Source organism: Petromyzon marinus, chromosome 17, assembly GCF_048934315.1.
Source record: "Petromyzon marinus isolate PM22_M1 ecotype Great Lakes invasive population chromosome 17, UKy_Petmar_22M1.pri1.0, whole genome shotgun sequence".
NCBI lineage: Eukaryota > Metazoa > Chordata > Hyperoartia > Petromyzontiformes > Petromyzontidae > Petromyzon > Petromyzon marinus.
This window is the reverse complement of record NC_133683.1, coordinates 10,260,150-10,281,598: the sequence shown is the minus strand read 5'-3', so window position 1 is coordinate 10,281,598 and position 21,449 is coordinate 10,260,150. Positions and strand designations below refer to the sequence as shown.

Sequence of the window (21,449 nt, the reverse complement as noted above, 5' to 3'; positions counted from 1 at the left end):
TACACAGATACCCATAGACACACAGAGACACAGATACCCATAGACACACAGAGACACAGATTCCCATAGACACACAGAGACACAGATACCCATAGACACACAGAGACACAGATACCCATAGACACACAGAGACACAGATACCCATAGACACACAGAGACACAGATACCCATAGACACACAGAGACACAGATATCCATAGACACACAGAGACACACAGAGACACAGATACCAATAGACACACAGAGACACACAGAGACACAGATACCCATAGACACACAGAGACACAGATACCCATAGACACAGAGATACCCATAGACACACAGAGACACACAGATACACAGATACCCATAGACACACAGAGACACAGATACCCATAGACACACAGAGACACAGATACCAGTAGACACACAGAGACACAGATACCTATAGACACAGAGACACAGATACCCATAGACACACAGAGACACAGATACCCATAGACACACAGAGACACAGATACCCATAGACACACAGAGACACAGATACCCATAGACACACAGAGACACAGATACCCATAGACACACAGAGACACAGATACCCATAGACACACATAGACACAGATACCCATAGACACACAGAGACACAGATACCCATATACACACAGAGACACAGATACCCATAGACACACAGAGACACAGATACCCATAGACACACAGATACACAGATACCCATAGACACACAGAGACACAGATACCCATAGACACACAGAGACACAGATTCCCATAGACACACAGAGACACAGATACCCATAGACACACAGAGACACAGATACCCATAGACACACAGAGACACAGATACCCATAGACACACAGAGACACAGATACCCATAGACACACAGAGACACAGATATCCATAGACACACAGAGACACACAGAGACACAGATACCAATAGACACACAGAGACACACAGAGACACAGATACCCATAGACACACAGAGACACAGATACCCATAGACACAGAGATACCCATAGACACACAGAGACACACAGATACACAGATACCCATAGACACACAGAGACACAGATACCCATAGACACACAGAGACACAGATACCAGTAGACACACAGAGACACAGATACCCATAGACACACAGAGACACAGATACCCATAGACACACAGAGACACAGATACCCATAGACAAACAGAGACACAGATACCAGTAGACACACAGAGACACAGATACCCATAGACACACAGAGACACAGATACCCATAGACACACAGAGACACAGATACCCATAGACACACAGAGACACAGATACCCATAGACTCCCATAGACACACAGAGACACACAGAGACACAGATACCCATAGACTCCCATAGACACACAGAGACACAGATACCCATAGACACACAGAGACACACAGAGACACAGATACCCATAGACACACAGAGATACAGATACCCATAGACACACAGAGACACAGACTCCCATAGACACACAGAGACACAGATACCCATAGACACACAGATACACAGATATCCATAGACACACAGAGACACAGATACCCATAGACACACAGAGACACAGATACCCATAGACACACAGAGACACACAGAGACACAGATACCCATAGACACACAGAGACACAGATACCCATAGACACACAGAGACACACAGAGACACAGATACCCATAGACACACAGAGACACAGATACCCATGGACACACAGAGACACAGATACCCATAGACACACAGAGACACACAGAAACACAGATACCCATAGACACACAGAGACACAGATACCCATAGACACACAGAGACACAGATACCCATAGACACACAGAGACACAGATACCCATAGACACACAGAGACACAGATACCCATAGACACACAGAGACACACAGAGACACAGATACCCATAGACACACAGAGACACACAGAGACACAGATACCCATAGGCACACAGAGACACACATACCCATAGACATACAGACACACACAGAGACACAGATACCCATAGACACACAGAGACACAGATACCCATAGACACACAGAGACACAGATACCCATAGACACACAGAGACACAGATACCCATAGACACACAGAGACACACAGAGACACAGATACCCATAGACACACAGAGAAACAGATACCCATAGACACAGAGACACAGATACCCATAGACACACAGAGACACAGATACCCATAGATACACAGAGACACAGATACCCATAGACACACAGAGACACACAGACACACAGATACCCATATACACACAGAGACACAGATACCCATAGACACAGAGACACAGATACCCATAGACACACAGAGACACAGATAACCATAGACACAGAGATACACAGATACCCATAGACACACAGAGACACAGATACCCATAGACACACAGAGACACACAGAGATATAGATACCCATAGACACACAGAGCCACACAGAGACACAGATACCCATAGACATACAGAGACACAGATACCCATAGACACACAGATACACAGATACCCATAGACACACAGAGACACAGATACCCATAGACACACAGAGACACACAGAGACACAGATACCCATAGACACACAGAGACACAGATACCCATAGACACAGAGACACAGATATCCATAGACACACAGAGACACAGATAACCATAGACACACAGATACACAGATACCCATAGACACACAGAGACACAGATACCCATAGACACACAGAGATATAGATACCCATAGACACACAGAGCCACACAGAGACACAGATACCCATAGACACACAGAGACACAGATACCCATAGACACACAGAGACACAGATACCCATAGACACACAGATACCCATAGACACACAGAGACACAGATACCCATAGAAACACAGAGACACACATACCCATAGACACACAGAGACACAGATACCCATAGACACAGAGCCACACGGAGAAACAGATACCCATAGACACACAGAGACACAGATACCCATAGACACACAGAGACCCAGATACCCATAGACACACAAAGACACAGATACCCATAGACACACAGATACACAGATACCCATAGACACACAGACACACAGATACCCATAGACACACAGAGACACAGATACCCATAGACACACAGAGACACACAGAGACACAGATACCCATAGACACACAGAAACACACAGAGACACAGATACGCATAGACACACAGAGACACACAGAGGCACAGATACCCATAGACTCCCATAGACACACAGAGACACAGATACCCATAGACTCCCATAGACACACAGTGACACAGATACCCATAGACTCCCATAGACACACAGAGACACAGAGACCCATAGACCCGTAGACTCACAGACACCCATAGACTCCCATAGACACACAGAAACACAGAGACCCATAGACCCGTAGACTCACAGATACCCATAGACTCCCATATACACACAGAGACAAAGAGACCCATAGCACCGTGACTCACAGAGACCCATAGACTCCCATAGACACACAGAGACCTATAGACTCCCATAGACACACAAAGACACAAAGACCCATAGACCCGTAGACTCACAGAGACCCGTAGACTCCCATAGACACACAGAGACACAGAGACCCATAGACCCGTAGACTTACAGAGACCCGTAGACTCACAGAGACCCGTAGACTCCCATAGACACACAGAGACACAGGGACCCATAGACCCATAGACTCATAGAGACCCATAGACTCCCATAAACACACAGAGACAAAGAGACCAATAGACCCGTAGACTCACAGAGACCAATAGACTCCCATAGACACACAAACCCATAGACTCACGGAGATTCGTAAACTCACATCGAGACCCATAGACTCACCCAGAGACCCGTAGACTCACAGAGACCCGTGGACTTGCACAGAGATCCGTAGACTCACACATAGATCCATAGACTCACACAGCGACCCATAGATTCACACAGAGACCCACAGACTCACACAGATACCCGTAGACTCACACAGAGACCAGTAGACTCACACAGAGACCCGTAGACTCACACAGAGACCCGTAGACTCACACAGAGACCCATAGATTCACACAGAGACCCACAGACTCACACAGAAACCCATAGACTCATTATGCAGATACCCATATACTCATTATGCAGATACCCATACACTCATTATGCAGATACCCATATACTCATTATGCAGAGACCCATAGACTCTCATAACACAGAGACCCACAGAGACCCATAGGCGAAGTAAAGGATGGGAGAAAAACGGGGGAGGACTTTACCCAGCGGTGGGGCAAGTTACAGGCCGACAATGACAGTGATAACGACGACGCACACACGCAGACACGGGGGGAGTTCGTGAAGGGGGTACGGTGGTGGGGGGGGGGGTCACCTGTTGAAGAGCGCGGGGGAGGTGGCGGCGCGGTCCTTAAGGCCCTCGGAGGACGGGTTCATGGTGAACACCACGTGCAGGTTGCGCATCACCTGACTGGTGAACCAGCGGTACAACTCTTCGTGCGAGTCCAGCATGAGGCCCTCCTTCTGCGAACCCTCCTTGCAGCCGGTCATGAGCGCCGCGTACTCGTCGCCCTCGAACAGTCCCGGCACCTGCGGTGTACGGAGCGGCACGGTGGCACGGAGCGGTGTGCGTCAGGGAGTGGCACGGTGGCACAGAGCGACAGAGCGGCACGGAGAGGCAGTGGGACGGAGTGGCACGGTGGCATGGAGAGGCAGTGGGACGGAGAGGCACGGTGGCATGGAGAGGCAGTGGCACGGAGCGGCACGGTGACACAGAGTGCATTTCGGTGAATGGGATGGCGCCCGTCTCCATTGGTGGTGCTCGGCCAGCGGTGGAAATTCCTCATTCCTGTGACCCTGGCGAGCCTATCCACGGGACCATCGCCGAATCACGCAAGAGGCACACGCACGCATGCGCGCACGCACGCACGCATGTGTGCGTGTGTGCGTGCGTGCGTCACCGAACATTTCCCCCCGGACGCCCGCGTTGCGCTGTTTTGTACGAGCCCTTGAGACCGGTCGCAGCATGGCGATTGAGAACCCGGCTTCACCACGCACGCCCCACACTCCAGAATGGGGTTCTTCACTGCATGTTCAGGAGAGGGGCGGCACTTTCCCCCGATGAGACATCGCCAGTGTGTGAGGGCCGCTACAGATTTGAAACCATTTGGGGTTTGACAGCAGCGCGACGACGATGAGGGGTGGGGCGTTCACTTTTGTGCATTGTCTGGGGCGGGGGCCGCATGTCAGGGGGACCACACTAAAGGGGGTTGCCGCCAGTGGCCAAGCAGGGCCCTTGCAACGAAGAACACCGCTCCGGACTCACACCCAGAACCTCACCGAAACGCCGGCTCGACGCTCCCCGGCAAGACGTCTCGCCTCTCCAGCCACGGTGGGCCGGCCGCGCCTCCCCCCCCCCACCCCACCTCCCCCCCACCCACCGTTGGGCCAATTGGCGAGCGCCTCGCTCCGCCGTACCTCTCCGTTGGCGAGCAGCGTGTTCATGCGCTCCAGGAAGCCCGAGTCCAGCACGTTGGACTCGTCCATGATGAAGGCGATCTTCTCGTTCTTGCAGCCGGCACGGCGCAGCACGGTGCGCAGGTCCTCGTCGAAGTCCTCGCCCGTGTACTTGCGGTGCACCTGCGGGAACGGCGGGAGGGGTCGCCGCGTCGGGGCATTCGGATTTACGCGGGGGGCAAAAGGTTGCGCTGGACGTCACGATGTTTAAAGGTCAAGATAATACCCCCACGCCGCCCCCACCACAATTCAACACTCTGAACGCGTCTTGGCGGGGGTGGTGCTGTGTTTCGTGCACACGAGGAAGACGAAGCTGCCGTGGGGGGAGGAGGAACAACGTCGGACGTCGTTCCAAACACCGGGGAGGGCACGACGCGGGAAGCGCGCGGTGGGAAGCAGCGGCGGTGCAAGCGCGGGAGCCCACGCCGTGAAATATCCGTCCGCTCCCAACGAGCGATGGTGACGGCGCTCGTCTCAGTCAGCGGCCGTGAGCCCAGTGGTGTACATTCCACGTTACCGTGGCAGGTGCCGCAGCAGTGGAGTGATGTCATCCTGGAAGCATGCCAAGAACCCCTCGCAAAGTAACCCCGCAGTGACTGTCAAAGTCTTTTTTCTTATCCACGAAGCTTCAAGCTCAAGCCAGACCCCAATGACAATACGCTCTGGAGCTAAATGCCACAGTGGAGGTCTGCTAGTCACGACGAAAGGGCTTCAGGAGAGAGTTCGTGTCGTTTGTCTGTTCCTCCTCCATTGAAGGAGGGCAGACTACAGTGTTTTACTGTGGGGTCCAGAGTGTGGGTTGCATGTGTCTCTGTGAATATCTATTGGTCTCTATGCATGTATTTTAGTCTCTGTATCTCTGTGTGTCTCTACGAGTCTACGTGTCTCTATGAGTCGCTATGTATTTCTATGGGTCTCTAAGGGTGTACTATAGGGTCCAGAGTGTGGGTTGCATGTGTCTCTATGAATATCTATTGGTCTCTATGCATGTATTTTAGTCTCTGTATCTCTGTGTGTCTCTACGAGTCTATGTGTCTCTACGAGTCGCTATGTATTTCTATGGGTCTCTAAGGGTGTACTATAGGGTCCAGAGTGCGGGTTGCATGTGTCTCTATGAATATCTATTGGTCTCTATGCATGTATTTTAGTCTCTGTATCTCTGTGTCTCTACGAGTCTATGTGTCTCTACGAGTCGCTATGTATTTCTATGGGTCTCTAAGGGTGTACTATAGGGTCCAGAGTGCGGGTTGCATGTGTCTCTATAATATCTATTGGTCTCTATGCATGTATTTTAGTCTCTGTATCTCTGTGTGTCTCTACGAGTCGCTATGTATTTCTATGGGTCTCTAAGGGTGTACTATAGGGTCCAGAGTGCGGGTTGCATGTGTCTCTATGAATATCTATTGGTCTCTATGCATGTATTTTAGTCTCTGTATCTCTGTGTGTCTCTACGAGTCTATGTGTCTCTACGAGTCGCTATGTATTTCTATGGGTCTCTAAGGGTGTACTATAGGGTCCAGAGTGCGGGTTGCATGTGTCTCTATGAATATCTATTGGTCTCTATGCATGTATTTTAGTCTCTGTATCTCTGTGTGTCTCTATGAGTCGCTATGCATTTTTATTGGTCTCTAAGGGTGTACTATAGGGTCCAGAGTGTGGGTTGCATGTGTCTCTATGAATATCTATTGGTCTCTATGCATGTATTTTAGTCTCTGTATCTCTGTGTCTCTACGAGTCTATGTGTCTCTACGAGTCGCTATGTATTTCTATGGGTCTCTAAGGGTGTACTATAGGGTCCAAAGTGTGGGTTGCATGTGTCTCTATGGATATCTATTGGTCTCTATGCATGTATTTTAGTCTCTGTATCTCTGTGTGTCTCTACGAGTCTATGTGTCTCTACGAGTCGCAAATGTATTTCTATGGGTCTCTAAGGGTGTACTATAGGGTCCAGAGTGCGGGTTGCATGTGTCTCTATGAATATCTATTGGTCTCTATGCATGTATTTTAGTCTCTGTATCTCTGTGTCTCTACGAGTCTATGTGTCTCTACGAGTCGCTATGTATTTCTATGGGTCTCTAAGGGTGTACTATAGGGTCCAGAGTGTGGGTTGCACGGTCACGGTCGCACTCCTGTGATTTGCGTCTTTAATTTACTAACTGGACGCTGGATCAGGTGACTCCCTACTGCAGGTTCAAGGCTTTGTGAATTCTGAGTAACTGGTCCTGCACACTTTATACTCTGACATCTGGTATCCAAAACGTTCAGCGATGGAAAGTCTGTCATAGTTCGAGTCAAGCTCCCTGGGAAACCTCAAGATCCAAAGATGTTTAGGAGTCTATTCATAACCCAAAAAGTTCACAGTTTTGGACGTTACATTTTGAGTTGCCAGTGTATTAAAAATGTTTTCGGCAAGGACTCCACTAAATCTGTACCAAATTTAAATTCTCTGGCCATTCTATAAAATCGTAGAATTGGCGTCGGTTACTCATTCACTCATGACCAGTGGCATAAGACAGCACCATGTAAAATTGTCAATAAGAATACAGTCGATCATCAATTATAATGATCAGGCGGCTTTGGGCGGGAGCGGGAGCCAGATTTTTTAAAATGCCAGATAATCACCAATCATAATTAAAAATAGATTATTTTTGGCACATTCTTGTATGACGTTATGTTTGTAGGTGTTGTTATACGCTTTTCTAGTGCTGTACATGTGTTTACTATATGAAATTGGAATAAACGAAAATAAATATCCTACTTTAAAAAGTTACTGTATTTATTATACTGTACACAGATATTCTGCGTTGACTATTCCACCTGAAGACGGAAGCTTGTGTTGCTTCCGAAACGTCGTGATTTAATTGTTTTCTTTTATTTTGTTTTATTTTACCTACGTGACTTTACCGAATAAAACCAAAGAGTATACCGTACTTACCACTCCAATCTCGACGACTCTGCATCATGGGGTGATGTATACACGTGCAGTATTTTCATTGTTTAAGTTGTACGTAGTGTATAATGTGCTGTATATATGTGTTTGACACTGAAATCAAGCGCAGCTACTTTTATTGTCACGCACGCGGTGCCGATCGCCGGACTGGTTATGACCCTTGGAGCGGTGTCGGCGGTGTCGCCGGTGTCGCCGGATCGGACCGGGACCGCCAGATCACGTTGGAAGCAGCCAGATAATCGATGATCAACTGAAATAATAATGATTATCGTGTCAAGTTGTAATGTACGGCCACACGGAGTTCGCTCGCTCTCCCTCCCTCTCTCTCTCGAGAGAGAGGGAGGGAGAGCCAGGAGGAGAACCACAGACGAGCGGGAAGGCAGAAACGCAATGATTTTGCACCAACAACTGCCCAAGCTTGGCGGTCTTATGTATGTATATGTGTATGGTGTCAGCCAATTAATGAGCATTTATAATGAAAAAAGAACAGCCTTTACCCTTTCCGGCAATACCACAGGTGTTATGATGTTCAAACACCAAATATACACCGATTGCGAAGCATCAAGTCTAAATTAACCACACGTGTTTGTGGTAAAACATGCAAATAAACATGCTTTGAAAATGTACATGCATTGTCCTTGAAACTGATTGGCCTACACCAGAGACAGCCTCCATTCTGGCCTTGTCTCACCACCAGTATTAGACCAGAGAACGCCAAAAGGCAGAAAGCACAATGGCAATGCAAGTATCAAAGCTTGGAGTTGAGCTGTTATAGCTATGGGTCCCATAGATGAGCATTTATACTTGCGGGAGGAAACTGGAGCACCTCGCTAAAAACCCACATCTGTGAGGGGGCAATACTCTCTAATACTGTTGGAACGAGTGGGGTCCACATTTGCTGTGCTACCTTCTCCTGGCGGGCCAGGGTAAGGCACCTCGAGCCACCAACCCTCGCTTCCAGAGTGCTGAATTATGGGCCATGTGCCTAGTCACCACCGCCCTTTATAATAATAATGAAGCTAAGGAGACACAGAGACATGCGGAGAGCCGTGGCCCGTCGTGATGGTGAGACGTTAACTCCCTCGCCTGGTACGCAGGAGGTCGTGGGTTTGGAGTTTGCGTGTCTCTCTCCGTGGTTGCGTGGATTTTTATCTGAGTCCTGCATTTTTCCCCTCCACAGTTAGAATCGACATGCGTTCAGAGCATTCCGCTGCGATATATTTCCACGCTCCTGAAAAAGAGCAATTCAGCTCATTGGGCCTTCTCACCTGGCAAGATAAAAAATAGTTTACAGTTTTAGTTTCGACTCCTCGGAGGCGTGAGCCGGCTTAACCCGACGAGTGTCTCACCTTGATCTGGTAAACGCTGAGGCCGTTCATCCACGCCACGAAGCGCGACAGCGTCGTCTTTCCCGCGCCGCTCACGCCGATCAGCAGCAGGTGGCCCTGGGGCTGCCGGAAGATCCTGCGTGATGAGGAGACAGCAACGATGTGAGCCACGATGATGATGATGATGGCGACGCTGACCGCAATGACCACGACAATGACACGGCCGCCTCGGGTTAAAAAGTCAAAAGACACGTGTTTGCTCTGATCTGCCTAAAGAGTTCTGATAAGACACAATGAACTGGGTATCAATGACTAACCAAACAACCAACCTAATGATTTACTGATGACTCCTACTACTATTTTTATTTTACCAGGTAAGGCCCCACTGAGCTACGTAGCTCTCTTGCAGAAGCGAACTGCCCATCACAAATGGTAGCTCAACGAAGTGGCTTGTCGTCACGTGGAAATTAACAGCAGTAGCCAAATACTCTTAAACGCGTGACATTGATTTCAAATATGGAGGGGAGAACCGGAGGACCTGGAGAAAAATCCACGCGACCACAGGGAGAAAGAACATGCAAACTCAAAATATGCAGGAGTGAGGGTTGGGATTCGAACCCACGAACTCCTGTTTACCAGGCGAGGTGTTAACATCTCACCACCGTGGCGCCCTAACTGGCTGACCCACTGACCAACAGATCAACAAAGTGACCCACCCATCTAGTGACTGGGCAACCAACACACTGAACGACGGGACTCGCTGACCCATTGAATAACGATACAACGAATATTCAGTCGACCGCCGACCGATAGGCGACCCCCCGAGTGAGCGAGCGAGTGGGCGTTTCACCTGTCGATGCGGAGCACATGGTCGAGCACCTCGTTGAAGAGAACGAGCGGCACGTCGAGCTCCTCCTCGTAGAAGACCTTGAGGCGCGCCTTGACGTACTCGCGCAACTCCTCCTGCTCCACCGGCACGTAGTCCTGCACGGCGACGCCACGCCACGTGATGTGAAGTGACGCAAAGTGACACGACGTGAGGTAAAGTGACACGACGTGAGGTAAAGTGACACGACGTGAGGTAAAGTGACACGACGTGAGGTAAAGTGACACCAGGTGAGGTAAAGTGACACGACGTGAGGTAAAGTGACACCAGGTGAGGTAAAGTGACACGACGTGAGGTAAAGTGACATGACGTGAGGTAAAGTGACACGACGTGAGGTAAAGTGACACGACGTGAGGTAAAGTGACACGACGTGAGGTAAAGTGACACGACGTGAGGTAAAGTGACACGACGTAAGGTAAAGTGACACGACGTGAGGTAAAGTGACACCAGGTGAGGTAAAGTGACACGACGTGAGGTAAAGTGACACGACGTGAGGTAAAGTGACACGACGTGAGGTAAAGTGACACCAGGTGAGGTAAAGTGACACGACGTGAGGTAAAGTGACACCAGGTGAGGTAAAGTGACACGACGTGAGGTAAAGTGACACCACGTGAAGTAAAGTGACACGACGTGAGGTAAAGTGACACGACGTGAGGTAAAGTGATATGACGTGAGGTAAAGTGACATGACGTGAGGTAAAGTGACACGACGTGAGGTAAAGTGACACGACGTGAGGTAAAGTGACACGACGTGAGGTAAAGTGACACCAGGTGAGGTAAAGTGACACGACGTGAGGTAAAGTGACACGACGTGAGGTAAAGTGACACGACGTGAGGTAAAGTGACACAACGTGAGGTAAAGTGACACAACGTGAGGTAAAGTGACACGACGTGAGGTAAAGTGACACGACGTGAGGTAAAGTGACACGACGTGAGGTAAAGTGACACCAGGTGAGGTAAAGTGACACGACGTGAGGTAAAGTGACACCACGTGAAGTAAAGTGACACGACGTGAGGTAAAGTGACACGACGTGAGGTAAAGTGATATGACGTGAGGTAAAGTGACATGACGTGAGGTAAAGTGACACGACGTGAGGTAAAGTGACACGACGTGAGGTAAAGTGACACGACGTGAGGTAAAGTGACACCAGGTGAGGTAAAGTGACACGACGTGAGGTAAAGTGACACGACGTGAGGTAAAGTGACACCAGGTGAGGTAAAGTGACACGACGTGAGGTAAAGTGACACGACGTGAGGTAAAGTGATATGACGTGAGGTAAAGTGACATGACGTGAGGTAAAGTGACACGACGTGAGGTAAAGTGACACGACGTGAGGTAAAGTGACACGACGTGAGGTAAAGTGACACCAGGTGAGGTAAAGTGACACGACGTGAGGTAAAGTGACATGACGTGAGGTAAAGTGACAAGACGTGAGGTAAAGTGACACGACGTGAGGTAAAGTGACACGACGTGAGGTAAAGTGACACGACGTGAGGTAAAGTGACACGACGTGAGGTAAAGTGACACCAGGTGAGGTAAAGTGACACAACGTGAGGTAAAGTGACACGACGTGAGGTAAAGTGACACGACGTGAGGTAAAGTGACACGACGTGAGGTAAAGTGACACGACGTGAGGTAAAGTGACACGACGTGAGGTAAAGTGACATGACGTGAGGTAAAGTGACACGACGTGAGGTAAAGTGACACGACGTGAGGTAAAGTGACTCTACGTGAGGTAAAGTGACACGACGTGAGGTAAAGTGACACGACGTGAGGTAAAGTGACACGACGTGAGGTAAAGTGACACGACGTGAGGTAAAGTGACACGACGTGAGGTAAAGTGACACGACGTGAGGTAAAGTGACACCAGGTGAGGTAAAGTGACACGACGTGAGGTAAAGTGACACAACGTGAGGTAAAGTGACACGACGTGAGGTAAAGTGACACCAGGTGAGGTAAAGTGACACGACGTGAGGTAAAGTGACACCAGGTGAGGTAAAGTGACACGACGTGAGGTAAAGTGACACGACGTGAGGTAAAGTGACACGACGTGAGGTAAAGTGACACAACGTGAGGTAAAGTGACATGATGTGAGGTAAAGTGACACAACATGAGGTAAAGTGACACGACGTGAGGTAAAGTGACACGACGTGAGGTAAAGTGACACGACGTGAGGTAAAGTGACACCAGGTGAGGTAAAGTGACACGACGTGAGGTAAAGTGACACGACGTGAGGTAAAGTGACACGACGTGAGGTAAAGTGACACGACGTGAGGTAAAGTGACACGACGTGAGGTAAAGTGACACGACGTGAGGTAAAGTGACACGACGTGAGGTAAAGTGACGCGACGTGAGGTAAAGTGACACAACGTGAGGTAAAGTGACACGACGTGAGGTAAAGTGACACCAGGTGAGGTAAAGTGACACGACGTGAGGTAAAGTGACACGACGTGAGGTAAAGTGACACGACGTGAGGTAAAGTGACACAACGTGAGGTAAAGTGACACGACGTGAGGTAAAGTGACACGACGTGAGGTAAAGTGACGCGACGTGAGGTAAAGTGACACAACGTGAGGTAAAGTGACACGACGTGAGGTAAAGTGACACCAGGTGAGGTAAAGTGACACGACGTGAGGTAAAGTGACACCAGGTGAGGTAAAGTGACTCTACGTGAGGTAAAGTGACACGACGTGAGGTAAAGTGACACGACGTGAGGTAAAGTGACACGACGTGAGGTAAAGTGACACGACGTGAGGTAAAGTGACACCAGGTGAGGTAAAGTGACACGACGTGAGGTAAAGTGACACGACGTGAGGTAAAGTGACACGACGTGAGGTAAAGTGACACGACGTGAGGTAAAGTGACACGACGTGAGGTAAAGTGACACGACGTGAGGTAAAGTGACATGACGTGAGGTAAAGTGACACGACGTGAGGTAAAGTGACACGACGAGAGGTAAAGTGACATGACGTGAGGTAAAGTGACACCAGGTGAGGTAAAGTGACACGACGTGAGGTAAAGTGACACGACGTGAGGTAAAGTGACACGACGTGAGGTAAAGTGACACGACGTGAGGTAAAGTGACACGACTTAAGGTAAAGTGACACGACGTGAGGTAAAGTGACACGACGTGAGGTAAAGTGACACGACGTGAGGTAAAGTGACACGACGTGAGGTAAAGTGACACGACGTGAGGTAAAGTGACACGACGTGAGGTAAAGTGACACGACGTGAGGTAAAGTGACACGACGTGAGGTAAAGTGACACGACGTGAGGTAAAGTGACACGACGTGAGGTAAAGTGACACGACGTGAGGTAAAGTGACACGACGTGAGGTAAAGTGACACGACGTGAGGTAAAGTGACACGACGTGAGGTAAAGTGACACGACGTGAGGTAAAGTGACATGACGTGAGGTAAAGTGACACCAGGTGAGGTAAAGTGACACGACGTGAGGTAAAGTGACACGACGTGAGGTAAAGTGACACGACGTGAGGTAAAGTGACACGACGTGAGGTAAAGTGACACGACGTGAGGTAAAGTGACACGACGGGAGGTAAAGTGACATGACGTGACATCTTGCAAAGCCAAGTGAGGTAGGGCTGAGGATTGTGTTATTGTTTGGCTAGCACTATGGTTAGGCTCAGGGCACCTTGGAGAGCCAGTTGCTGAACAGGATTGGCCGGGCCAGGGCCTTGTGGCGGTCGATGTTGGGGAAGTGCTTGAGGGCGACCATGTTGATGTTCTCATCTGTCCACCTCCGCTCCTCTTCATCCACCAGCCTTAGGATGGGCACGCGGACGAGCGAGAGACGGGGGGTCGGTGGACAGGCAGGTGGACAGGCAGGTGGAGGGACAGGTGGAGGGACAGGTGGAGGGACAGGTGGAGGGACAGGATTCAATTAAAGTTCACTTGAGCAGGAGAAGCCGGTGGTGTTACACAGCAAGCAAGGGCATGACACCCCCCAGTAGACACGTAAATGTTGGCCCAACGTCGCACGTTAAACTGGGATATTAAGAGCCGCATCATCCTCACGTGATTCACCGCGACTTTGAACGTGAATATTGCAAAAGAAAATATAAACGTTATCATTCAAAGCTGTACCTCACCTCAACTCGACCCAAATGCCAAGCCCTAATCATGGGCCTAATCACACCGCAATCCTCTTTCACTATCCTTACCCCATATCCAATTATAATCCCGGCCATAAGCAAAAACACAACCCCAATGACAACTCCAATTGTAACCCCAAACTAAAATGAATTAAAATATAATTTTATTGTATTTCTACATACCTGACTGTACCGAAAAAAACAATGTAATTTTATGCAGTCACGAAAGCTTTAATACTTTATTAAAATGAAGAGACCATGTTGGTATTACTTAACAAAGCAAAAAACGTAAAATATATATAGTTTAACACATAGGCTTTTGCAACCAATATCATCCATAATCCATAATAAAGGTTTTTGGGTTAGATCGTGTTATTTCGTTTGGTATTACCTTTGAATCTCTGTACCCTTTGAGGAACTCCAGTGAAGATATCAATTTCATCCGCTTAATGCGGAGCTTCTCACGTAGGCTTTCACGACCAATAAAGCCTAGTGTTAAACTGACTAACCTCTATAGGCAGGATACTTTTATTAAAACCAGAAAGTTGGAGAAGCTCCGCATTAAGCGGATGAAATTGATATCTTCACTGGCGTTCCTCAAAAGGTGCAGAGATTCAAAGGTAATATCAAACGAAATAACGCGATCTAACCCAAAAACCTTTATTATTAATAATATTGGTCGCGAAAGCCTACGTGTTAAACTGATCATCCATAATAGAGGTTTTTTTGGGTTAGATCGTGTAAATATATTAATGTGTCGTTAAACCCGAAACGTCGTACTCAAGATTGTAAATGTTGTGTGTTCTGTCTAAATGACAACCCTTACTAGTTGGCTGTGTCGGGTGGTGGCGGATATTAACGACAGATTTATATATTTACGCGATCTAACCCTAAAAATCTCTATTATGGAAAATATGTATAGTATACGAATACATTTTTATTTAGAGAGTGAAGCAAGCAGATCTTGAAATCTTGCTAACCCCTAAACGTGACCAAAATAAAAACCAAATTTAACCCAAACCCGAACACCAACCGTAACCATGACCCTATCTCAAATACAACACAATCACAATTCTAAACCAAACTGTAACTCTGACCTTAACCCTGACCCCTACTCTAACCCTAACTTTCAACTCCACATAAACACCTACCACAACCCCGACTTCACTGTAACTTCACTCTCTCTACCGCTACCCCTGCGCCTGCCGTTACCCTGACCCTACCGCTACCCTGACCCCTACCGCTATCCTGACCCCTACCGCGACCCCGCCTCTACCGTTACCCTGACCCTACCGCTACCCCGACCCCTACCGTTATCCTGACCCCTACCGCTATCCTGACCCCTACCGCTATCCTGACCCCTACCGCTACCCCGACCTCTAGCGTTACTCTGACCCCTACCGCTACCCTGACCCCTACCGCCACCCTGACCCCTACCGCTACCCCGACCTATACCGCTACCTCTCTGCACGGCCCCTACGCCCGGCCTCTACGCCCGGCCCCTGCACCCCTGCGGGCCCTCACTGACCGGTCCTGGAAGAGGCGGAGGGCCTCATGGGCCCACATGCGCACGAGGCCCTCGACAGGCAGGCTCTCGAGCGGCCGCACGGCCTCCAGGATGCCGCGCACCCAGCGCGTCATCTCACGCGGTGAGTAGATGTAGTGTGGCTGCATGTCCTGCGTGAAGTGCTCCTGTGGGGGGCACGGGGCGTGGAGGGTTAGGGGTCGCACATCGTGGGGTGCAGGTCGTGGGTGGTGGGACGGCTAAAATTAAATGTATGTATGTTGAACTAAAACCTATATATGGTTAATCGATTGTCTGGCGTGCGATTATCTGGCTTCCAACATTATCCGCCGGTTCCGGGCCAATCCAGCGAAACTGCTCGCTTGAGTCAGTGTAAAATATTATATATGGTACATTATACACTACGTACAACTTAAACAATTAAAATATTGCACGTATATACATTTCCCATGACTAATAACTACAGTAATAAATATAGAAAATATACAGAGTGCGATCCGCTGAAAATTGCGTTGTGTAATTTGGTGTTCACCGGAGCACCGGTCTAAAGGCTGCATCAGTCTGGCCAAGGTCAAGAACATGGTTGTGTTGGAACAAGAGCGTAATACGTACATCACCCCAAATTGGGATAGCAAGTACGGTACATTAAATACAGAAACGTTTTACAATAGGATATTTATTTTTATCTTTCAGTATGTTGATGCCAATTTTATACAGTAAACTAATTTAAAACACCAAAAAAACATACACACAACTCCTAAAAACACAATGTTATACAATAATGTGCAAAAATAAGCTATTTGAAATAATTATTTGCTTAAAATCCGGTGCCCCCTTCCCGCCCCCCGAAGTCGCCGGATAATCGATGATCTACTGTAAGTGCAAATGCCCAGTGCTACATTGAAGCTCGTGCCGCAAGGAAGATCGCCCCGGCGCCGCGCCCACCTGCGACATGGTGTAGAACTCCACCATGGCGGCGGTGAGTGGCTCGGCGTAGGTGCGCAGCGTGGGGATGAGGCGCAGCAGCGCGCGGTTGAAGGTGCTGTAGATCTGCGTGAGCGACGCGGGGCCCGGGTAGTCCACGTACACGACGGGGACGTGGCGCATGAATCTGTCGGGGATCGTGGGGGGGGGGGGGGGGGGGGGGGCGAGGGGAAGGTGGCGACGAGAGGGGGTCGGCATCAGCGTCGGCATTGCTATCGTCATCACTGTCATTTTCGTAATCATCATCATCATTCGTTAACACAAACCTGTCAACCCCTTATCATTGCCTACCTTATTACAGACAAATTCAGACCTTATTGGTCACGCCGTGCCCTTATACTGTACATCTCAACATTCATCCTACAAAGTCCCATCACAAGGGAGACACACAAACAAAGAGACCAAAAAATTGCCCGTATTGAAACAACTGTACGTCGTATGGACCTGAAAACTCAATTTCCCTGGACAAGATTACGGGTAAAACGTATGAGTTAACTGGTATGTTATCAATGTCACTGATATCCTTGTCTCCATCAAGTCATTATCATTCATATCAGTATCTTCGTCGTCATCGTCACCGTGATCATCACCGCTGCACACACCCGTAGCTCCGCTGCCCTTTGTGTAAATCTGCTGCTAGATGAGGGCATCCCCACCGTGTACAGGTTGTGGGGGTTAGTCGACCATACTTCACCGCACTGGTCTGTGTGCGTGTGCGAAGGTCGGGAAGCATGGATGAGGGAGCACAGACGTAGAGTAGAACAATGGGTATTGCTGCACTAACAACTCAGCCATGCAGTGGCCTAGAGCGGCCATTTGATACGAACGGTGGTCACCCATCCAAGCGCTATCCAGGCTCAACCCTGCTTTGCTTCTTCCGAGACCTGATAGGATTGGGAGCATTCTGGGTTATCAGGTCACAGGCCATTATCAACGCGATGACCATCACCGCTACGCCCATTAAGGTCACCATCACTGCTTGTTTGGCTGATTGTATCGATGGCCCCTACACCTCAGAATTCGAATATTTGTTCATACTGGAAGAATCCGAAAAGCTATAAAGTTATTTTTCACAGATGTCCAGCAGGGGCGGGTCTAAACGTTACAACAACAACAACACAAAAACACGACAGGAGTGCACAGGGTAGGAAAGGTAAACAAATCACTTTAGAAAATATCCAAATAAAACTAAACAATGTTTTATCTTACCAGGCAAAGCCCACCGAGCTATAAACTTATTTTTCCAAAGCGACCTGGCCACAAATGTATGAAAAATATGAATTGTTTTTACCCTCTCTGGCAATAAAACAGGAGGTGTTAAGATGTAAAAAAAAACAAATATAACCCTTTTGTGGTGAGCATGCAAACAAAAACACGGCTCTGATAATATCTGGGCATTGTCCTTTAAACTGATTGGTCTACACCAGAGACAGCCTTCTTCATGGCTCTGATAATATCTGGGCATTGTCCTTGAAACTGATTGGTCTACACCAGAGACAGCCTTCTTCATGGCTCTGATAATATCTGGGCATTGTCCTTGAAACTGATTGGTCTACACCAGAGACAGCCTTCTTCATGGCCGTGTCTGTCTCACCAGTGTCAGACCAGAGAACGCCAAAAGGTGAAAAAGGTCCCATGATATGGCTCCAAATCATAGCTCTACAAAGTGGCTTATCACGTTGAAATTTATAGCAGTTAGCAAATAATTAATAAAATCAAATGCATGTTTTGAAATAGCATGAAGGGGATCCCCCCCTGCACATGAATGGAAGCCGTGGGTCAGCGGTTGCCCCTTCACCTGTGTGAGAGCGGCTTGCGGCCAGGGTCCGTGGGCGGGTTGCAGGCCCCCACAAACTGGATCCGCTCCAGACGAACCCACGTCTGGTCGGCCGTGCGGTAGAAGCCGCCGTGCTCCACCATCTACGTCACACAAGGAGAGCAAAGATCCCCCCCGTGCAACCTTTAACAGACTCACGATAGGGTTTTTATTTTTGGGTTAGATCGCGCAAATGTAAATGTTTCGTACACCAACCTCCACTCGACACAGCCAGTTAAAAACTCTAAACTAAAAAATGTTGCTTTATTTTACCAGGTAAGGCCCACTAAGCTGTGTAGCTCCTTTAACAGAATCGACTTGGTCACAAATGATAGCCCAACGAAGAGGCTTACCACGTGGAAATGTATAGCAGCCAAATACTCTAAACGCATGTTTCTAAATGTGGAGGGAAGAACCAGAGGTCCCGGAGAAAAAAATCCACGCGACCACGAGGAAAGAAACATGCAAACTCCAAATATACAGGCGTGAGGGTTGGGATTCGAACCCACGACCTCCTGTATACCAGGCGAGGTAGTTAACATCTCATTGCCGCGGTTTGTCACGTGAACAGAACGTGACACCGCCCCCCTGCCCACACGCCTCCCACTGCCCGCGGCGTTCCGCCCCCCCCCCCCCCACCTCCGGCGCTCACCTGGCGGATGAAGGAGATGACGCGCTGCGTGCCGTACTTGTCCATGTCCGGCAGGTTGATCTCGTCGCAGAAGAGCACCAGCCACTTGCTGAGCTGCACGGGCGCCAGCACGACGCCGTTGGGCGTGCGCCGGTACTCGCAGTAGTGGTCGAACGTCTTGAGCAGCAGCTCCGGGGTGGTGGCGCTCGAGAAGTTCAGGCCGACCACCTGCGGGGTGGGGGGGGGGGGTCAGGAGGTCGTCGCGGGACAGCTCCTCTGAGAAGCGTGTCGGCTTATTTTGTTCAATGTGGACGCGAGGTGATGGGTCTAGGGCTGCCAAGCTCATATGTACGCCACCCCTGGGTTTAGCATGTAACCGACTTGAACACGAAACAACAACTCTCACGCGTGGAGCTCTCAAATGACGCGCCACCTTCTCTCCATTCTTTTCTGAGGACTGAAAACCGACAGCGCCGCCTTGCCCCCCCCCTCCCCCCCCATGCAGGAGAGGGGCCCCCTCTGCCCACCGCCACCATGGCCACCACCGCCACCACTTCTCAGTGCAGCGTGGCGAGCCAGGAGCTACTCTCCTCCACATTTGCGGCGTGGAGGGGCACGTGAACATCCTGGAGGTGAAGACGCCGTTCACAGCTATTTTTATTTACCAGGTAAAGCTCACTGAGCTGTTTAGCTCTTTGTCAGAAGCAACCTGGGCCACAAATGATAGCTCAACGAAGTGGCTTATCACATGGAAATGTATAGCAGCCAAATACTCTAAATGCGTGATGTTGATTCTAAATGTGGAGGGAAAAAACCAGAGGGCCCAGAGAAAAAGCCACGCGGCGATGGGGAGAGAGGCACGCAAACTCCAAATATACAGCAGGCGTCAGGGTCTGGTTCGAACCCACGACTTCCTGCATACCCGGCAAGGGAGTTAACATCCCGACACCGTGGCATTGTCGAATCACTTGCGTCCCTTCATGGGAGAAACGGCCACGGCTAAGGAAACGCCCACACGCACACACGAAACAAAGTCAAAGATCCCCCATATAGCCTTAACAGACTGTTGGGGCAAGTGCTGTTAGCGAGCACCTTTGAAGGCCGGCAGGGCATACGAGAGGGTGGGTGGCCAGTCCTACGCCCGCCTGACCGCATTTGCCTCCCCAGTGGCGATGTTTACACACCACACCAGGTCCTCATTTGAGGCCGAGTCGACCTTGGCGAGGCCCACGACCACGTTCAGATAATCGTCACCGGTGGTGGCCGTGAGCGGGATACCGAACTCGGGCGGCCGGGTTCGTAGCGCAGCGTAGCGTTAACCGCTGCACCACCGCTCCACACGCACCTCCATGTCTGGCAGCGCCCGCAGCGCGCTGAACAGCGTCATGGTCTTGCCGGAGCCGGGCGGGCCGCACAGCACGAGCGGCTTGTGCTCGGCGAGCCACGTGTAGAGCAGCGCCTCGTGGCGCACCGTGTCCAGCGTGGGCACCACCACGTCGGGGGCGGCCACCTACGCGGCCGCGACCGCGGACGCGGACGTTACCACGAGCGCAGTCATCGACACGGACGTAACCACAATGCACGATGAACAGCAATCGTGAAAATTGTTAACGCGCCGCCGCTGCCGCGCAGTATCCGCTCGCCGTCGCGGAGAGGAGACGGCACGGGCGGGAAGGCAGCGGCAGCCAATAATTGCCCTGCGGTCCCCGATATATTGGG

General features: G+C 49.8%; 1 protein-coding gene across 2 annotated transcripts in view; it reads right to left on the bottom strand.

Annotated features, from left to right (window-relative positions):
- The window catches only part of LOC116943368 (cytoplasmic dynein 1 heavy chain 1-like), a 159,602-nt gene that overhangs the window by 67,448 nt on the left and 70,705 nt on the right, over positions 1-21,449 (bottom strand). For both annotated transcript variants that reach the window (XM_032956208.2, XM_076067597.1), the window contains exons 44-53: positions 21,076-21,240; positions 19,752-19,958; positions 19,082-19,203; positions 17,245-17,410; positions 16,303-16,466; positions 14,315-14,444; positions 10,628-10,761; positions 9,799-9,913; positions 5,461-5,622; positions 4,358-4,572 (exon numbers count right to left, since the gene is read on the bottom strand). In XM_032956208.2, the coding sequence (XP_032812099.2) occupies positions 4,358-4,572; positions 5,461-5,622; positions 9,799-9,913; positions 10,628-10,761; positions 14,315-14,444; positions 16,303-16,466; positions 17,245-17,410; positions 19,082-19,203; positions 19,752-19,958; positions 21,076-21,240 (1,580 nt within the window). The remainder of the gene's footprint in view (positions 1-4,357; positions 4,573-5,460; positions 5,623-9,798; positions 9,914-10,627; positions 10,762-14,314; positions 14,445-16,302; positions 16,467-17,244; positions 17,411-19,081; positions 19,204-19,751; positions 19,959-21,075; positions 21,241-21,449) is intronic.